We start from the raw sequence: 21,054 nt of genomic DNA on the forward strand, positions 1-21,054 counted from the left end.
CGCTGGGCACGGGAGGCCGGGTGCGGGAGGACGGCGACGCAGGGTGCGGGAGGACGGCGACGTAGGGCGCAGGAAGATAGGGAGGACGAGGACGTAGGGCGTGGGAGGGCGGAGAGGCTGGGCACGGGAGGACGGGGACGCAGGGCGCAGGACGGGGAGGCCAGGTGCGGGAGGACGAGGACACAGGGTGCGGGAGGAGTAGGGGGCCGGGCGTGGGAGAATGGGGACGCTGGGCACGGGAGGATGGGGAGGACGAGGACGTAGGGTGCGGGAGGAGTAGGGGGCCGGGCGTGGGAGAATGGGGACGCTGGGCACGGGAGGATGGGGAGGACGAGGACGTAGGGTGCGGGAGGGCGGGGACGCAGGGCGCAGGATGGGGAGGCCAAATGCGGGAGGATGGGGAGGCCGTGCGCGGGAGGACGGGGACACAGGGTGCGGGAGGACGGGGACACAGGGTGCGGGAGGACGAGGACACAGGGTGCGGGAGGACGAGGACACAGGGTGTGGGAGGACGAGGACGCCGGGTGCGGGAGGACGAGGACGCCGGGTGCGGGCGCACAGTGCTCTCCTGACCGCGAGAGCTGACAGCCACCTCCCCAGGCCCCCCGCTACCCTCCAGGGCTCAGCTGCACTGCAGGAGACAGCGGGCTTTGATTTTATGGACAAGCTTTTTGAGCTGTAGTGGACAGACGATTCACAATGAAGAGAACAGCATTTCTCAAATGCAGGAAACTCCTGTGTCAGTGGTTCCCAGTGGCTCTGACCAGCCACCTGCAGCGCCCACCACCCACGGCCTCGTCCCGCGCCCCCAGGCCAGTGCAATGAGCCTCGTTTCTGAACAGCGGGAAAGGGGCTGTGTCCAAGGATGTGCTAAAATAACCCAACGGCAGTGAGTGCACGTCTGCGGTTCCGAGGAGCTTCCACGGCAACTGAGAGCTTTCTATTCTCATTTGTTTTATAATTATGCACAAATTCTATTTTTATCCAATTTGTGGTCCACCAACTGAAAGAGAAAACAAACCCCCAAAACCCCCTCTTTTTAGCTGCTTTTACCTCACACTTGCATAGACATAAATGCCACAGATACATCTGAAAACTCTTTAAATTACTAATTTCTCACAATGAGATATGCTGATAGCGCCTGACGTTTTCCATGTAGGGGACTGTTTTCTCCTGCGTTTCAACGGAAAGGTCTCCTTCTGTGGAAACACAAGGCCAGCCTCTCCCATTCTGCTGCTGCTCACACATGGGCCACTTGATTTGGAATAATTTTTGAGGGTACATTTTAAAGATATTTTAAATTACTGTTTCAAGTTTCCTGAGTCCTCCAGAACACCTCGACCCTCTCAGTCGTATCTGTATTGATAGATTTCAGCACCCTAAGCCCAAGACACCCAGACAGTAGAACAGAGATGGGATTCCACAAGATTCCAGAAGATGCAGGGAGGAGTGCCCAGCACTGAGCCGTGTCCACGGAGACAGGTGGCACCAGGCACCGGCGCTACTCACAGGTAGGTGAAAATACATCCATTAAAACCCAGGGCTGCCTGTAGTCCCGGCTACTCGGGAGGCTGAAGCAGGAGAATCGCTTGAACCCGGGAGGCAGAGGCCGCAGTGAGCTGAGATCACACCACTGCACTCCAGCCTGGGTGACAGCGCGACTCCATCTCAAAAAAAAACAAAAACAAAAAAACAAAACAGACAGACAAAAACCTCAGAGCTCTCTCCACACTGTTGGTCCCACTTTACCCTCCAAATAACAGACCTGATTCCTACAACTGCCCCTCATCTGGACATGGTGAAAAGGGCGATGGCCGGTGACCCTCACCGATACAATTCACAGCAAATGGGGTGGACGAGGCCATCATTTCTCTATTGCCTTATTTCCACTCTTTCTTTCACTGCCTCATTTCCTGTCCCTTCTAATATCCTTTCCACTGAGCAATAACAGGCTTTCGGTCAGTGAAAACCGAGGCAGGGACGGGGAGGTACAGGCCTGCAGGGACGAAGCATGGCGCAGCGCTGTCTGACCTTTCCCACTTGGGAGGGTGGAGACTTTAAATGTCAAACTGGCCGCTGTGCACTCAGGTGTCTCCCGCATTTCCTTGCTTCAAGCACCGACAAGGTAGGTACTAATTGGCATCAAGCACACAGGCCACAAACATCACGTTAACAGCATCTGCAAGTGCTGGTTGAAACGCCTCGCCCAGCACCCTGCCTGCTAATGCCCTGCTGCCGGCTGTTGCGCTGGCAAACAGCCATTTGTCCCTGTGGCCGCCTTCCCTCCACTATTTATCTAAATGGAAAAAAATAAAAACACGGGCCACCCTGCTGAGCACCCCTTCCGGCTTGCATCATTTCCTAAGTAACGGGGCTGGGGCACCCGGTTTTCTGCTGTTGGTGTGTGCTGGGAAAACGTCCTCTGCATTGCTGCATGGCCTGGAGCCCTGGGGCCGGACACCCTTGCTGCTCTGTGGCTGCCAAAGCAGTGGACCCAGGGCCTGGGGCTGATGAGGTAACAGGTGAGACTGAAGAAAATGCCAACACCCATGGCTACCCGGGACCCACATCAACACCTGGGGTGCAGAGGGGGGCATGGCTCTGTGTGCAGACGCTGCCCATCCCCGGTGCGGTCACTACACGCCTCCCTGGACAGCCTAACTCTATGTGGCTTTCCCCCAAGGTGAGAGCAAGGTGAGGAAGCCACACAGAGCCCAGGGAGACAGGCCTACCCCGGCAGGGACACGGCTGCCAGCCCCAGGCCCACTCTGAAAGCCACTCCTCCTCTCCTCGGGAAGCACCTTGAGCCCTGGTGCCCCCAGCACCCAAGCCCAGAGTGTGGGATTCCGCAGGGCTGGTGGGCCACAGAACCTGCATTTCTCAGGGCCCCCCACCAGGCGAGGCTGGTGCTGCTGGTGAGAACCCCAGCAGTTCAGAGGCTTTAGAGAGGGGAGAATCAACCCCCTGAAACATCCACACCACAGGCAGCATCCGTGGACACGAGAGCTGCTTTGGGCAAATCTGAAAACAAAGAGGGAGGGTCTGCACGTGTGGAGGCAGGAGGTGCTGTGCCACGCTCCCATTCCAGCTCAGGGGCGGTGAGCAGCCGCCCAGGACTAACCACGACATAGCATTCAGCTGGCCTGGCTGGGAGAGTCTGTGGTTTCAGCACAGTTAGCTGTGGCTCTAAAGTTACTTTTGGACCAAAACAGCAAGTGGCGTGCGAGTCTGGCCTCGGTGCCTACCTGCACGATGGGGTGTCCTCCAGCCGACGCCTTCACGGCCCCCCGGCTGCCCTCCGTCTCGTAGTGGGCTCGGTGGTGGGACTTGGGCTGCACCTCAATCCGAAGCTCGTACGGGCCCGAGTGGGATGGCAGCTGCCAGTCCAGGGCGGGCAGGGTTGGGCTGGAAGGGAACAGAGCAGAGGAGGCGTTTAGCGCCACACGGACCTCACCCGGGCCACACGTGCCGCGCTCAGCCATCACCATCTTGGGTGGACACTTCCTCAGTGAGCGCACATTCTACACGGAGACGGACAAGCCCGTGTCGACGCGATGCTTACTCATCGTGACCCGTGGCCATGGCCCGGCCAGTTCTCTAAGACGGAAACATTTTCCAAGCACAACCTTAACACACTTCTCTTCCTTCGTGACAGGCTTCTATCAGTTACTTAACCCTCCAGTAAGACAGGTTTTAGAACTCATTGAAAATCTTTTTTAAAATCTAAGAGGTACAAGCTGTGGTCTAAGAACAAGGAAGCTCAAACCTCTCCTTGCTATGAACCAGCTGTGCGGCTGCTGTTGGACAGGTGACTAACTGGGCCCTTTATAAAATGGTGGGTTTGGAAGACATGGTGTGTGAAAGACCACCAGCCCCCAGATTCCATGATTGCTGCAAGATGAACAGAAGGGCCTGACTGAGGGCCAGGAGGAGGAACCGGGCGTCCATGGAGGGCAGTGAGAGAAAACGCAGCAGGGCGGGGTGCGACAGTGAGGGCTTTGGGAGCCTGCTGGTTACTGTGCAGAGAGGACACGCGCCGCATGACGCGGCGGGTGACAGGTGCCGGGTCTGTCCTCAGAGCCCATGGCTCAGCTGGGGGCTCCACGGCCCCTGTCCTTTCAGGAGATGAATGTTTGGTGTGAAAGGCTAAGGTGAGGTCCTGCCTGTGATCTCGGCCTGAGGGTCTTCCCAACTGTGTTCTGTAGGAGGCCCAGGTGGACTGTCTCAGCATTCCTGGGCGCCACACCGTGCACCCAAGGGGTTCTCGCATCCAGGGAGTGGCCTGCCCCCACGCAGCACCATCCACGCAGGCACCACCTTCCACCCCATGCAAGAGGCCGGCGCTTCTGCCATCAGAGTCTGTTTCTGGGAGGCCCAAGGCTCTGTGGCCGCTGCAGCCCTGGCCCAGCCTCCTCTTCCACTCAGTCTGTCTCCTCAGCACTGCCTGCTGCAGGGGCCAAGGCAGGCGGAGGATGCGGTGGGACCCTCCCTGGACCAGCACTGCTCAACAGATCAGGTACAACACCCTGCGTGGGCAGAGCCAGCCCAGGGCCCAATGACCGTCCTCACCGCTATGTGGGCAGAGACCCAGGGCCCGCCGACCGTCCTCACCACCGTGTGGGCACAGCCAGCCCAGGACCCAACGACCATCCTCACCGCTATGTGGGCAGAGACCCAGGGCCCGCCGACCGTCCTCACCACCGTGTAGGCACAGCCAGCCCAGGGCCCGCAAACCGTCCTTACCACCGTGTGGGCACAGCCAGCCCAGGGCCCAACGACCGTCCTCACCGCTATATGGGCACAGCCAGCCCAGGGCCCAACAACCTTCCTCACCGCTATGTGGGCAGAGACCCAGGGCCCACCGACTGTCCTCACCACTATGTGGGCAGAGACCCAGGGCCCGCCGACCATCTTCACCACCGCGTGGGCAGAGCCAGCACAAGGCCCAGCGACCGTCCTCAAGGCTATGTGGGCAGAGACCCAGGGCCTGCCGACCGTCCTCATCACCGTGTGGGCAGAGACCTAGGGTCCGCCGACTGTCCTCACCACCATGTGGGCAGAGACCCAGGGCCCGCCGACCGCATTGTGGACTGGGGCCCCTGAGGTCACCCTCCACACAGGGCCTGTGACTCCCCCATCTTCAGAACCAGCCCCTCTGCCAGGACTCAATTATCGCCTAGAGCTGCTGACCGTCATTCTATGTCCGTTTTAAGTACAAGCCACAGAGACATGGGACACGCAGGCAGCTTCTTGGGAAGGGCAGGTTCCGTGCGATGCAGGCTCAGAGCAGGGGCATCTGCGAGTTCAAGGAAATTGCCTCCCAAGCCCCCAGAAGGCCCCCACACCTCAGGACACACTGTGAACCCAAAGTGACCTACAAACAAAACAAGGGCGGGACACGGTGGCTCACGCCTGTAACCCCAGCACTTTGGGAGGTCGAGGTGGTGGGATCACGAGGTCAGAAATTGAGACCATCCTGGCCAACATGGTGAAACCCCATCTCTGCTAAAAATACAAAAATTAGCCAGGCATGGTGGCGGGTGCCTATAGTCCCATCTGCTTGGAGGCTGAGGCAGGAGAATTGCTTGAACCGAAGAGGCAGAGGTTGCAGTGAGCCGAGATCGTGCTACTGCACTCCAGCCTGGGCGACAGAGCGAGACTCCATCTAAAAACAACAACAACAACAGCAGCAGCAGCAGCAGCAGCAAAAACCAAGGCCAGTCGCAGTGGCTCACGCCTGTAATCCCAAAACTTTGGGAGGCCAACGGGGACGGATCACTTGAGCTCAGGAGTTCAAGACCAGCGTGGGCAACATGGCGAGACCCCATCTCTACAAAACAAACAAAAAATAAAAACATGAGCAGGATGTGGTGCACATCTGTGGTCCCAGCCACACAGGAGGCTGAGCGGGGAGGATCCCAGCCACACAGGAGGCTGAGCGGGAAGGACTGCCTGAGCTGGGGGAGGTGGAGATGGCGGTGAGCCAAGATCGCATGGGCTTCAGCCTGGGCAACAGGGCAAGACTCTGACTCAAAACAAACAAAATAAAAACAATGGGCAGAAAAGACTGCTTTAAAGAGAAAAGCCCAGGAGGCTGCTTGAATGGAATCAAACACATAATTTTAAAAAATACGAACACCTAAAATGTTCCTTAACAAGACTACATATTTTGTGACATTGGAAGCTTCATAGTAATTTGAAAACTTAGAAATAGATTTATACAAAGATGCACCTGGCAGGCTCACCACCCACCTCCGCTCTGTGGGGTTTTGGGCTCTGCGGGTGCCCAGTGGACCCCGACAGCCACAACCGCTTCCCTGACAGAGGAATCTCCAAGACGCAGCTTCGCGGGCTGCACTGTCCGAGCTCTTTCCCACGGGAGGTGATCAGCACGGACGCCCAGCATCTGCTAACGCTGCCAGGTGGAAGGAAAGGCGGCTGGACCCAGGGCTCCGCACAGGAAGGACAAGAGCCTCTAGAGAAAGGCTTCCCTGCACAGAGCTCGGGGCCAGCTGTGAGTCTCTGGGGAAGGGAGAGGGGGCAGCTGCAGGGCTGGGCAACGAAGGGCCCCTCTGCAGCGGCCACACCCACTCCTGGACAGGCAGGCACCAAACAAAGTCGTGGATGGTGCGAGGCGGCGCCTGTCTCAGGTGCCTTGTACCTATCTTTTTCTATGAATTGAAAAAGCAACAAATAAAACGCAAAATTCACAGCCGGGTGCGGTGACTCACGCCTGTAATCCCAGCACTTTGGGAGGCCGAGGCAGACAGATCACCTGAGGTCAGGAGATCAAGACCATCCTGGCCAACATGGTGAAACCCCGTCTCCACTAAAAATATAAAAATTAACTGGGCGCAGTGGCGGGCGCCTGTAGTCCCAGCCACACTGGAGGCTGAGGCAGAATTGCTTGAACCCGGGAGGCGGAGCTTGCAGTGAGCCGAGATCACGCCACTGCACTCCAGCCTGGGTGACAGAGTCAGACTCCGTCTCAAAACAAACAAACAAAAAAACAAAATACACAGTGAAAAAAACTGGGCTCACCGGATTCCCAGGAAAGTTAAGACACAGAGAAGAGACAGAGCAAGAGAGAGGAGAGAAGAGGGAAGAAAAACAGAAAAGCCACCTCCCCCACTGCTGGTCTGCTTAAAGGCAGATGCATTTCCTAAAGATGAGGTAGTCTAAACCACTCTGCAGTTGACTATTACATAAGAATAAGTTTGTGTAAACACAGCCATGTGTCACTTTATGACGGGGACACACTCTGAGAAACGTGTCCTTAGGCCATTTTGTTGTCGTGGGAACTCATGTGAACCGACTCGGTGTGGCCAGTGCACACCCCAGCCGTGTGGCTCACGGCTCCCCAATACATGTCTGCACGGTGTGTGGCTGTGCTGAACACCGTGGGTGACTGCCTCACAGTGGTCAGGGTTTGTGAATCTAAACACATCTAAACACGGAAAAGGTCCAGTAAAAATATGCTCTCATGATCTCACGAGAACCCTCATACGTGAAGTCCGCCGTTGACCTGAACCGTGGTGCAGGACTGCATTTGGCTCTGGAATCATTTGCAGATTTAGTAACACAGTGTGTGCACGGCTTAAAGCAAGAATGATTTACAAAATAAATATCATAATCCAGACAATTAAGATGATTGGTTTTGGTTGGAAATTTTCAGCATGAATTTGGCAGCTCTACAAATTTGTGTCTCTGGTTCAGACAAAAGAGCCCAAATGAGCAGGAAGGGAGCCTGCACTGCTGCGGAGACGGGGCCGCTGCTGCCTATGCTCCACCCCACTCCACTCCACGTGCTTCCTTCCTGGGGATGACAGCCGGGGCACCCGTGGGCAGGCGTGCTTCAGTGGGGGGTCTCTGACCAGCCTAGCCCTGGGAACTGCAACTTGCTTGCTGAAGCCCTGAGCTCAGGACTGAGAATAATTCCAACAACTTCAAAGTCATCTTCAACGTAAGCCAATTTTTTTAAAAAGTGACACTCAACGCAACCAAAAAAAAAAAAAAAAACTCCGGTGAAATTTGCATCCAACATCTACCTGGTCTGGACGGTAACCAATGCTCACAGAGCCACGGTGTGTCTCTCTCTCTCTTTTTTTTTTTTTGAGATGGAGTCCCACTCTGTGGCCCAGGCTGGAGTTCACTGGCGCCATCTCGGCTCACTGCAGCCTCTGTGTCCCAGGTTCAAGCGATTCTCCTGCCTCAGCCTCCTGAGGAGCTGTGAGTACAGGTGCACACCACCACACCAGCTAATTTTTTGTATTTTTAGTAGAGATACAGTTTCACCATGTTGGCCAGGCTGGTCTCGAACTCCTGACCTCAGGTGATCTGCCCGCTTCAGCCTCCCAAAGTGCTGGGATTACAGGCGTGAGCCACCGCGCCCGGCCCACTGCGTGTATTTCTATAAGAATTTTTACAAAATGATGCATCTTAACAAAATGAGATACATAATCTGGTACTTTGTCTTTTCTTTTTCTTTTTCTCTTTTTACTTCTTAGAAACAAGGTCTCGCTCTGCTGCCTAGGCTGGAGGGCAATTCTCCAACTCCTGGGCTCAAGGGATCCTCCCACAGTGCTGGGGTTACAGGCACGTGTCACCATACCTGGCCTTTTTATGAAAGAAAGATCACATTTTGAGCACTTTAGCATATTCAGAAACAATTTAATCACAGCATCCCATTTACCACAAGGACCATCCTCCCTGTACTGCCAGACTCTGCTGTTATAAACGTCGGTGACATGAACATCCACACAACCAACTCCCAGGCCACACCTCTGGTCACGCCCTGAGTGCAGACCCATGGATCAGAGGCGTGACCATCTCGAGGCTCCCTGCAGGCGCCACCAAGGCCGCTGCTGGTGGGTCTGACTCACCCACCGGAGTCCGGGGCTGTGCTTGGTCTTTGCCGATGTGTTACATCAAGGCAGTTTTCTGGGCTGCTGTTTGCATCTTTACATGACAGTTAAAAACACGAGTGCAAGACTGAGAACACCACACTGTGTACAAATAATAAAAACAAACACTTCTAAACCACCAGGGTAAAACTTCTAGAATATCCCCTTGATTTATTTCCTGTTTCTCACTAAAGACACCACAGGGCCTGGCTGACCTACCAGCCTGCCCGCCAGCCCGAGGCCCGCCCCCGACCACACAGAGGCTAGCCGTCCAGCCCCAACAACCCACCGCACAGAGACCAGCCATCCAACCTTCCCAACCCACCGCACAAAGGCCAGCCATCCAGCGCCCTCCAACCCACTGCACAGAGGCTAGCCGTCCAGCGACCCCCACCACCCACTGCACAGAGGCCAGTCGTCCAGCCCCTTCAACCCACTGCACAGAGGCCAGTCGTCCAGCCCCCACCACCCACCGCACAGAGGCCAGCGGTCCAGCCCCCACCACCCACTGCACAGAGGCCAGTCGTCCAGTTCCCCCCCAGCTGCAGAGGCCAGCTGTCCAGCCCCCACCACCCACTGCACAGAGGCCAGCCATCCAGCTCCCCCCGCAACCCACCGCACAGAGGTCAGCCATTCAGTGCCCCGCACCACCCACTGCATAGCGGCCAGCTGTCCAGCCCCCACAACCCGCTGCACAGAGGCCAGCCGTCCAGCATCCCCCACCACCCACCAGAGGCCAGCCGTCCTGTCCCCCTGCCACACAGAGGTCAGCCGTCCAGCCTCCCCACTGCACAGAAGTCAGCCATCTAGCCACCCCCCACCCACTGCACAGAGGCCAGCAGTCCAGTCCCCCCCAACCACTGCACAGAGGCCAGCTGTCCAGTCCCCCCCAACCACCGCACAGAGGCCAGCTGTCCAGCCTCCACCCCCACCCATCGCACCGGGGCCAGCCATCCAGGGAGGCTCACTGTTGTGCATGTTGACAAACCGGGCAAATACTGGTCCCCCTTCCCTAGGTCTATTCCATACAATCCACAAAGTAAAACCTTGTGATTTCACAGACAATGGGACATGGGTCTTGAAAACTTTATGTGAAGGACAACATCACAGCACAGCACAGAGACACCAGACACGTGGGTACACGAAGGGCCGCAGCCCGGGGGACCCCTGCAGACATGGAGACAGTTCAGCCTCCAGGAGCCCCACCGTTCCCAGCCCATGCCGGCTTCAAGCCGAGGACCTGTTCGTCCTGAGCTCCTGCAGGGCTTCCCTGATGAGTCTGGAGAGTTGAGAAGGTACTAGGCAGAATGCAAGGCGCTGCCAGCAGGGAGCCCCTCTGGGGCCTGGGGCCTGGGGCCGGGGCATGGCGGCTGCCATGGGGCAGCCCTGGGTGCCAGGTGGGACACTGCCTCCCCCAACTTCCCACGAATCTGCAATGGCTGCAGAATCAAGTTTAAAAATGCTTCTCACTGAGCCAGATGCAGGCTCCACACCCGCAGCAACACCCAGAGAGGCTGCAGCCAAGTCACGGGGGTCCGGCCTTCCCGCCCCAGCAACACTCCCCAGGACCCCTATGTTTGCTGCCCCTCTGGGGGTCCGGGGATGGTGCGGCCACGGAGGCTTCAGGTGGACACCAGGGGGCCCAGAGCTGCCAAGTCTGAGCCTGCAGGTCAAAGGGAAACACCTGCCAGGCCCTGCAAGTCCCGACACGGCTCCCACAGCAGTGCAGCCTGGGTCCTGCTGTCCTCACGCTGGGGTGGAAGTGGCGTGGGACGTGGCGTGGAGGACAGTGGCCCCCATGGCCCGGGGAGCCGGCCACACAGTCCTTTCCACGGGAGGAGCCGTTCACGCCCCTGAACCTGTGTCTCCCTCACCTGGGAGGGGCGTGAGGGATTTTTTTCAGCCCAAAGCTCACAACAGAGATGCCCTCCGAGCTGGGGTGGGGGGGCGGGAGACAAAGATATGCCCTGGAATGATCACTGTCTGATTCTAAATCGCTGGGGTGGGGGGGCGGGGAGACAAAGATGTGCCCTGGAATGATCACTGTCTGATTCTAAATCGCAGGATTGCTTTTTTTTTTTTTTTTTTGAGACAGGGTCTTGCTCTGTCACCCAGGCTAGAGTGCAGTGGCCTCACGGGATCCTCCCACCTAGTAGCTGGGACCACAGGCACACCACCACACCTGGCTAATTTTTATATTTTTCGTAGAGATGGGGCCTCCCCATGTTGCCCAGGGTGGTCTCAAACTCCTGGGCACCAGCGATCCTGGCGCCTTGGCCTCCCACAGCACTGGGATTCCAGGCGTGAGCTGCCACGCCAACGCACGTGGGTTATCTGTTTAAAAGGCCGGCACAGGACTCATTTATCGTGGTTTATCTGTTTAAGTCTTCTACAGTTTGTTATTTGTACAACCAAAAAAGTGAGAAACTTTGCTCTCAGGTCTTGCGTCTCGGCCTCTGCCCAGCTCATCCCCTGCCCGCCTGGTGAATGGGCTTCAGTTTCCAAACAGCTGAGCCTGAGGCCCTGCCGGGTCCCTCCCCCTTAGAAAGGCCACGTCCCAGCATCTGAAAACACCCTCCTCGTGAGTGGCCCCCACCCTGCCGGGGAACGATGAGAATCCCGGAATCGCGCCCTCAGCGGCAGAAGCCCAGAGCCGAGGCAGTTCCTTTGTTTAAGTAGTTTGAGTAAAATCCTTTAATTCTGATTTTCCAAGGGTTAAAGCCTGTACATGCTCATTGCTTAGGTGAAAACCGAAGGCTGCTCCTGACTCCTACAGTTTCTAGACAGACAAAACGACAGACCGAACTCAGCAGGGCCACATCCGCCCACAGCACGCGACAGGAGCAGCCTAGGGAGGGCGAGGGTTCCAGGGTCCCCTTGCAGCCTCTCCTCGGCCGGCAGCCACAGGCCTCATAGCCCTTTGGTTGTGTGGGGGTTTTTCCCTTAATTAAAAGGAAAGAGAGAGAGAGAAAGAGAGACAGAGACAGACACAGATGGAGACAGAGAAACAGAAACAGAGACAGAGACAGAGACAGAGATGGAGAGACAGAGAGAGACAGACACAGAGAGGCAGAGACAGAGGCAGAGAGACAGAGAGACAGAGACAGAGAGAGATGGAGAGACAGAGATGGAGACAGAGATGGAGAGACAGACGGAGACAGAGACAGAGAGAGGGACAGAGAGACAGAAATGGAGAGAGATGGAGAGAGACGGAGGGAGAGAGATGGAGAGACACAGATGGAGAGACAGAGACAGAGAGACAGAGATGGAGAGACACGGAGAGACAAAGACAAAGAGACAGAGAGAGACAGAGATGGAGAGACAGAGACAGAGAGAGAGACGATCGGCGCATTTCCCCGACGTAAGGCAGCCTCTGGGTCTTCTGGGCTTGTGTTTCTGGAGCTGCCCCAGGACCACACAGCAGCCAGCGGTCAGGGGCCCCGAGAAGGCCAGCCTCGCCCCGACCTGTGCCGGCAGAACTCGGCCCTGAGAAAGTGTTGCCCGCCCAGGAGAGGTCGGCCTTCCTGGAGGGCAGCCCAGAGCCGGGCCTAAAGAGGCCAGGTGGGCCCGCACACGCCGCGTTTCTCGGTGGTAGCAGTGTGGCGGCATCTGTGCGTCACTCCCAACATGATTCCCGACCCCTGGCTGGGCCTGGCCACTGGACGCAGCCTTCACCCTCCCACAGCCTGCCCCAGGGATGACCCCACAGACCACGTGGTTTTCTTCCATGACCCAAGGCAAGGCCTTTCACAAAATCCCGCCCAGCAGGCCAGGGAGTTGCGGGAGGGCTCGGCGGCCCAGGCAACCTCAGGATTTCAGGAGTCGGAGGGGGCATGGGGGCACTGCTGTCCCACCCTGGGGGTTCACCCAGAGGCCCCGGCCTCCTGTCCAATGGGCTGGCTCCCATGTACCCCTCCCTGAAGCCAAGGCCGCCTGACCCTGAGGCCGTGGGTGGAGCCTCCTCTCCACATGGGACCCAAGCTCTGTGCCCGTGGGATGAAGGCGGCCCAGAGTGGGGCACGGGCCTCACAAGCCGGCAGGAAAGATGAGATTGGTGGACGAGAAGCAGGTGATGGGCCAGGGAGGGACCAGAAAGGCAGGGACACCCAGCCTGGCTCTCCTGCCCGCCAGGTGAGGTTCAGGATGCAGAGGCAGCCCCTCCAGTTGTCTGTGCCTTGGCCTCTTGTCCCAGGCAGTCCGGGTCCAGCCCCTTCCACCAGGACAGCGGTGCAGGCACCAACAGCCCATGGCCCACCCGCACTTCCCAGGACAGAGGTGGCCACGGGCAATGTCCCTGGGGCAGGACCTGCTGTCCCCATCTGTCCTCCCCCAGGCCGGGCAAGTGGATCCCAGACTCAAACCAAAGTCAAAGCCACAGACCGGGAGCACGCAGGATCCGGGCTGTGAGGCCAGAGTGTCAAGGTTTTGTTTTAAAGGGCACATTTGAGGATTTCATAAAAACTGACGGCGTCCTGCGGCTTCACCACATGGGACTGGAGCACGGCCAGGGCACAGACCCTTCCTTGTTCTTTGGAAAATCAAAGTCATCGCCTCTCTACAGGCCCCACCCCTCCCAGGCCCACCCCTGTATCTCGTGAGCCTCGAAACGGCTTTGGACACATGACTGCCGTCCCAGGCCCAGAAGCCCCCGACACCGTCCCCACCCCTCTATCTGCCCTGCCCTGCCCCGGACGGGTGAGAAGCTGAGCTCAAGACCCTGAACCCCCACCCCCGAGGCAGCCCCCAGCCCTCGCCCAGAGCCAAGAGCTCCCTGTGGGCCTCCTCCCAAATGTTAACGTGGGGGCCAGAGCACGCTTTCTACAAAGCCCCCAATGTCAGCCTTTCTCCCTCCCAGAAAAACTACACAGATGGGAGAAAGCACCTTTCCATGGCTCCCAAACATTCCTTGCAGCTCAAGGGTGGGAGGGGACATTTGGGGAGCAAAAGGAGCCCGTTGGGGACCCAAGCTCAGCGGGAACAGGGCCGTGCTGTGGGATCCCAGCACCCCTGGGCAGCGGGAACGGGGCTGTGCTGTGGGATCCCAGCACCCCTGGGCAGCAGGAACGGGACCGCGCTGTGGGATCCCAGCACCCCTGGGCAGCGGGAACAGGGCCGTGCTGTGGGATCCCAGCACCCCTGGGCAGCGGGAACGGGGCCGTGCTGTGGGATCCCAGCACCCCTGGGCAGCAGGAACGGGACTGCGCTGTGGGATCCCAGAGCCCCGGGCAGCGGGAATGGGGCCTCACTGTGGGATCCCAGCACCCTGGGCAGCAGGAATGGTGCCTCACTGTGGGATCCCAGCACCCCTGGGCAGCGGGAACGGGGCCTCACTGTGGGATCCCAGTGCCCCGAGCAGCAGGCCCCACACTGAACACCCTCCCTGTCCCTCACTCCCCTGCCCTCCGGGACAGCAGCTGCTGGAGCCGGGGCCCGTTGCATCTTCTCAGGTTTACTCCGTGGCTGGAGAGCAACAGTGTGGTCCAGAGGGCGGGGAAGTCCCCTGGGCCCCCGCCACACCCCCACTATCCCCTCATCCCCAAGTTCACACCAGGGTCGGGTTCTAGTCACTGCACACGCAGACTCTTCCCAGACCCCAAACACCTTCTCAGAGGTCTCCAGGGTCAGGGCCCATCTGCCATTACTCAGAGGAAGTTTTGGCAGTGAGAGGCCTCAGACTGCACTTGCCATGGATGGCTTATAAAACAAAAACCAAAACCAGAAAAGTCATATTGCACGAGTTAATGTGGGGTGGGGCACAGATCAGTCATGGAACTGATTCCGTTTCTAGTGGTGCCAAGACCGCCCGGCTCAGCGCTCAGAGTTCACTCAACCTCAGCTTGGACCTATGGGAAACCTGGGGGTTTCACAAGAAATGACCGCATTCTGGATGTTCACTGGACAGCAGCCCAGGTGATTCACAGGTAATACTTGGAGCTACAACAAATACAGTGGCTTCTCCAATCACCTACGGGATCTTTCAAAATAGGGACGTGTCACTCTCCAAGGACTCCTGTCGTGAATGTTGCCAAAACAAAGGATGCTGAGACTCTGACGCCTGGAACCACAGAGCACCCTTGGCCCTCGGGATCAGAGGAGACCCAGCAGCAAGAGGCACCCAAGCTTCCAGCTTCACGCTCAGCTGTGAGGTTGCCACGGGGACAGGATGCAGCCCGCGGTGGCGGCACCGCCAAGAGCTGCTGCTTCAGCCCAGTAAACACGGAGTCGCTTCACAGCCCTCTCCTGGTCTCTGTGCCTGCAGCACGGCTTGTGGACGGTGACCCTGCCTCAGAGCTGACACCTGGAGGCCGCTGGGCCACGTGGACCTCAGAGCCCAAAGTGCTCCAATACCTGCACTGCACCTGGCCAGAACCGAAACCTGAAGGCTTGACAGCTTCTTACCCTTCCCTCGATGCCTAGAAGTTTCCACGTGGCTAGTCTCCATTTCCTCATCCACAAAAAGAGGCTGATCCCTGCTCTCCACCCCCACAGGCCCCGACACTGTGCTCCCAGGCCCCCGGGGTGGCCCTCGTCCCGCACCGCCCCTCGCAGCCAGGGCTCCAGGTGAAAGCAGACGTCATCCAGGCGCTATTGCGGACGGCCCAGTCTCTGGAAACACACTCGGCCTGTCTGCCCGTGGGAGGAGGCCAGCATTGCCTCGCGATTCCTGGTCTGTGCCACGTGTCACCCTGGTGTTGGGGAACCCTTGAGTTCCAGGAACAGCGGCCTGTGCAGAGGGAAGGAGCTGGGGTGCCCCACAAGCCTCAGAACTGCTGTGATGGGGGTCAGAGGTGGCGAAGGCACAATACTGATTCTGCACGCCATCAGACCACATTCCTGACACACATCACGGCTTCCAGCGTACACGTGTGTGTGGGCTCCATGTTTCCGGCGAGAAAACGCTCCTTCCATAAGCTAGAACCTCTGGCCCTGGGAAGCAGAATCAAGCTGCGGATGGGTTTTGGGGGTTCCTGGTACATGAGTCCCCGCGGGGCAAAGTCAACATCTACGCGACCCTCCTGGAGGGGCCTCCCTCTTCCCCCCTGCAGCGACGTCGCCCGGAAACGCGTCCCCCTCTTCCCCCCTGCAGGGACGACCTCGCCTGGAAATGCGTCCCCCTCTTCCCCCCTGCAGCGATGTCGCCCGGAAACGTGTCCCCCCTTCCCCTCTGCAGCGACGTCGCCCGGAAACGCGTCCCCCTCTTCCCCCCTGCAGCGATGTCGCCCAGAAACGCGTCCCCCTCTTCCCCTCTGCAGCGACCTCACCTGGAAACACCTGGAAACACGTCCCCCTCTTCCCCTCTGCAGCGACCTCACCTGGAAACACCTGGAAACGCGTCCCCCTCTCCCCCTCTGCAGCGACGTCGCCCGGAAACGCGTCCCCCTCTTACCCTCTGCAGCGACCTCACCTGGAAACACCTGGAAACACGTCCCCCTCTCCCCCTCTGCAGCGACCTCACCTGGAAACACCCGGAAACGCGTCCCCCTCTTCCCCTCTGCAGCGACGTCGCCCGGAAACGCGTCCCCCTCTTCCCCTCTGCAGCGACCTCGCCTGGAAATGCATCTGTCGCACAGCCTGGTGCCGACGGGACGTGGCGTGCAGGTCACATGGTCTCACACGGGAAACCTTGGGGGGTGCACACAGCATCTGGTGTGGCCTTTACCTCTACTGTCTCTACCAAAAGCCGACTAATCCCTGTGTGTCTAACCCAACTTCCAGAGATGTTCTAGAAGCACTTATAAAAAAGAAAATCCCATCATAATATAGTAAACGTTTTGCTCAAGAATCCAAGAAACATTAATTTGCACCTAAGAGTCTAGTTTTGAATGTGAATAACTGTTGTCTTCCAACTCTTGACTCAAGTTTAATCCCAAGGCAGGAAGTTCCTGCGGCTGCCCAGCTGCCGGAGCACCCACCCCCAGGCCCACCTTCCTCGCTGCTCAGAAGCCAGGCGCAGGAGCAAATCCTGTTTTGTCTGTGGTCACCGATGCACATCAGGACCAGACACTTCCTCCCAGCGGGGCCATAGGCAGCTTAGGAAATCTCAAAATTGGGAACCTGTGAAGGCTTCCAGCTCCCTGCCGTCCCCACACTGTCTCCACGGGGGCATCTGAACCAACCAGGCAGGTGCTGACCCTCCTAGGGTAGCTTCTGGGCACACGGTCTTCGGTGAGATGGGGCAACGTTTCAGATCTCAATGATCTGACTTTAAAACTCTGGCTCATGCCTGCAATCCCAGCACTTTGAGAGGACAGGTCGGGAGGATTGCTTCAGGCCAGGAGTTCCAGACCAGCCCTGGACAACATGGCAAGACCCTGTCTCTACAAAACATAAACCATTAGCCAGGTGCGGTGCCACACATCTGTGGTCCCAGCTACTTGGCAGGCTGAGGTGGGAGGGTCACCGGAGCCCAGAAGGTCGAGGCTGCAGTGAGCTGTGATGGTGCCCTGCACTCCAGCCTAGACGACAGAGCGAGACCCTGGCTCAGAAATAAAAAAATTATATATATGTATGTGTATATATATGTGTGTGTATATATGTATATATGTATGTATATATGTACATACGTGTATGTGTGTTTATATGTGTGTGTATATATGTATATATGTATATGTGTGTATGTGTACGTGTGTATATATGCGTGTGTGTATATATGTATATATGTATGAGTGTGTATATATCTGTGTATATATGTATATATACGTATACATGTATGTATATATGTAAGTATATATGTCCATATGTGTATATGTGTGTATGTGTATGTGTGTATGTATGTATATATGTACATATGTATATGTGTGTATGTATATATGTGTATATATGTATGTGTATATATGTGTATATGTGTGTACATATGTATGTGTATATATGTGTGTATATATATGTGTGTGTATATGTGTGTGTATATATATGTGTGTATATGTATATATATGTGTATTTATATATGTGTGTATATATATGTATGTGTATATATATGTGTGTATGTATATATGTGTGTATGTATATATGTGTGTATGTGTGTGTGTGTATATATATGTGTGTGTATGTATATATATCTGAGCGCAAAGCCACAAAGCCGCGTTGTTTTACCCTTTCCAGAAACACAGTGCCTTCTCCTCCTCATGGCTAACAACAGACATCGACAGAGTAACACTGAGAAGGACCAGGGAGAAGATGCCCTGGCCCTTCCACACACGCTCTGGGAGAACGCGCAGGCCCTCGGCTTCTGCAGCCTCCTCGCACCCTCACGCCAGTCCTTCCCATCAGAAACTGCTGTTGCAAACCCCGCCCTCCAAGTGTCAGCTGTGAACTCCTTAACAGCAGAAACAAACTAAACAACGCAGGTAGAAAGCCGTGGGCTGCCAAATGCTACCGAAGCGGCTCAAGAAGGAACAAATGAGCTAAGGCCAGGGTGCTCGTGCAATCAGGAGGCAAGCTCTTCTTAACTCCGAGCCCCTTGCCCACGGAGGCTGGCAGACGCAGTGCCTTCTCCAGGGAGCTGCGGCTCCAAGGACACCATGGGCTGCGTAAAGCCCTCGACTGGGCTCTGACCCCAGAAGGCTCCACATCTTGGTGATGAGAGCAGAAGGCCAGTCCGGGCCGAGGGTCCCCGTGACACCTGCCCTACCCCGTACAGGCCTCGCGACAAGAGGGCTGAGCTCGCCAGGTCTCCTGGGAGTCGCGGTCCCAGCACGGGTGGAGTCTGGGATGCAGGCTGTGGGGTCTGCTCATCACGGCACAGAGTCCAGTCCTGTTGGTTGTGACTGGACAGCCCCGGGCAAGTGGCCTCAGCCGTGTCCATGGTCGGGTGGCCATTCAGCGCCTGTGGCCGGACAGCTCCCCACCACAGAGCATCATGGGGCATGGCAGGGCAGCACACGGATTCTTCCCGCCATCACACAAAGAAACTGCTGGCTCCCCTGACCCCCACAGTCTCCATCAACACCCCGAGCCCTGCAGACCCACAGGAAGGGTAGGAAGAAGGCAGGGTGCCGGGGGCTCCTCCCATCCCATGGTGGCAGGGACCAAGGACAGATTCCAACATTGCAATGAAACTGGGTAGGAGCAGGACGCATCCACAGCACCACAGAGGACAGGCCCAGCCATCGCCCATCTCCCGCCACGGCCCATCTCCTGGTATAGCCCATCTCCCATCTCCCACCACAGCCCATCTCCTGGTATAGCCCATTTCCCATCTCCTGCCACAACCCATCTCCCACCACAGCTGAGGGCTTCCTGGGGACTGTCCGGCTTGTGCGAGTCACCTGCTGGTCTGCTCAGCCAAACACAAGCTCCAGAGCCACCACTGTGAATGCCAGGGAGGCACATGGCCACGTTCTTCAAGACCCTTCAGAGTCAGCCCAGCACAGTACCCACAGGAGGGACTGGAGACTCCCCAGGGCCTGACACGCATGCCGGGAGCCAGAAGGCTGGCTGAGGCCTGTCCAGTTCCCAAAACAGCAGGGCAGGTTGCTGGGGGGGATGCCCCAGCCAGGCGTAGTGGGAACCAGAGCCAGGGTGACGTGGCTTCGAGGCTGGCTGTGGCCTGTGGGCTGCGGGGTGGTTTCCCTTCCCAGAAAGGGAGGGGCTTACAAGGAGATGCAGTGGAAATCAGTCCTGAGCCATTCCAGCCCATGCCAGCGTTTTACAAACCATGGGGCAACTGGACACCTTCGGCTTCTTTGCTAACCGTCTTCCCAGGAGGTGATGGCAGCGGGAAGCTCGGGGAAGACCCCACAGCCACCACTTTACGTGTCCTGCTATGCTGGGGTTCGGTACAACGCCTTAGAGACTATGTTCACCATCACGCCAAAGGGTCCACCAGTGCCCAGGGACATGGAGGTCTGGACAGTCCGGCACCAGAGCCCAGAGACAGCCCCACTACAGGGCCTGGGAGCTCTCAAAAGCCTGCACTGTTCCCCCAACACTGCCGGGGCCTGAACCCCTCAGATACCAGAGCCACAAGAGCAAAGGCATTCAAATGCAGTAGGAATCACTACTGAGCCTGGCAAAGGACTCGTGTCTGTGAAAGAGAAGACAGAGTCTACCTGTTACTGCGCTGGGCTTATATGATCTTTTTCCAAATTCTGATAAACTCTGAAACTTTCAGATAACTTACGAAACGCAAGGGTGAAAGTTTTCTCAGGCCTTTTGAAACTAATACTATGCATAGCAGAAAAATGACTGATATTGCTAAAATCTTCAATATTGCAGCCCAAAACTTAAACAATGTCTGAAATAAAGAGGTTTTTGTTTGTTTGTTTTGAGACAGAGTCTCGCTCCTCTCACCCAGGCTGGAATACAGTGGCGCGATCTCAGCTCAGTGCAACCTCGGCCTCCTGGGTTCAAGCGATTCCCCTGCCTCAGCCTTCTGAGTAGCTGGGATTACAGGCGCCCACCACCACACCTGGCTAATTTTTGTACTTTTAGTAGAGATGGAGTTTTGCCAATTTGGCCAGGTTGGTCTTGAACTTCTGACCTCTGGTGATCCACCTGCCTTGGCCTCCCAAAGTGCCGGGATTACAGGTGTGAGCCACTGCGCCCAGTCAGGAGATTTGAATATACATTATTGTACCAACCTAACAGCTATTTCTGATCATTGAAACTGAGCAGGTTCTAAGTAAACACTGTTCATTAGCCTATCTCGCCCCTTAGAAATTCTTTTTCTTTAAACATTCAGTTCTAACAGGCAATGTTTCACGTGTAGAAACTGAATTCAAGGGCTGGGTGTGGTGGTTCACGCCTGTAATCCCAGCACTGTGGGAGGCCGAGGCGGGCGGATCACAAGGTCAGGAGATCGACACCATCCTGGCTAACATGTTGAAACCCCGTCTCTACTAAAAATACAAAAAACTAGCCAGGCGAGGTGGCGGGCACCTGTAGTCCCAGCTACTCAGGAGGCTGAGGCAGGAGAATGGCGGGAACCCGGGAGGCGGAGCTTATAGTGAGCCGAGATCGCGCCACTGCACTCCAGCCTGGGCGACAGAGCGAGACTCCGTCTCAAAATAAATAAATAAAATAAAAAGAAATTCAATTCAAGAATTGTGCTGTTAAAGTTACCGATAAATTCAGTTAAAATACCTCTGCCTTTCCAATTCCCCTACAACCTTGCTTCTACAAAGGCAACTCCGGAGACTGTCTGGGTGCAGAG

The 21,054-nt window shown here is 56.7% G+C and overlaps 1 protein-coding gene across 14 annotated transcripts in view; it reads right to left on the minus strand.

Moving 5' to 3' along the window:
- Positions 1 to 21,054, minus strand: part of NFATC1 (nuclear factor of activated T cells 1) — a 130,305-nt gene that overhangs the window by 87,404 nt on the left and 21,847 nt on the right. For all 14 annotated transcript variants that reach the window (XM_077974869.1, XM_077974864.1, XM_028838228.2 and 11 more), the window contains one exon: positions 3,246 to 3,405. In XM_077974869.1, the coding sequence (XP_077830995.1) occupies positions 3,246 to 3,405 (160 nt within the window). The remainder of the gene's footprint in view (positions 1 to 3,245; positions 3,406 to 21,054) is intronic.

The sequence above is a fragment of the Macaca mulatta genome, chromosome 18, assembly GCF_049350105.2.
Source record: "Macaca mulatta isolate MMU2019108-1 chromosome 18, T2T-MMU8v2.0, whole genome shotgun sequence".
Classification (NCBI taxonomy): domain Eukaryota; kingdom Metazoa; phylum Chordata; class Mammalia; order Primates; family Cercopithecidae; genus Macaca; species Macaca mulatta.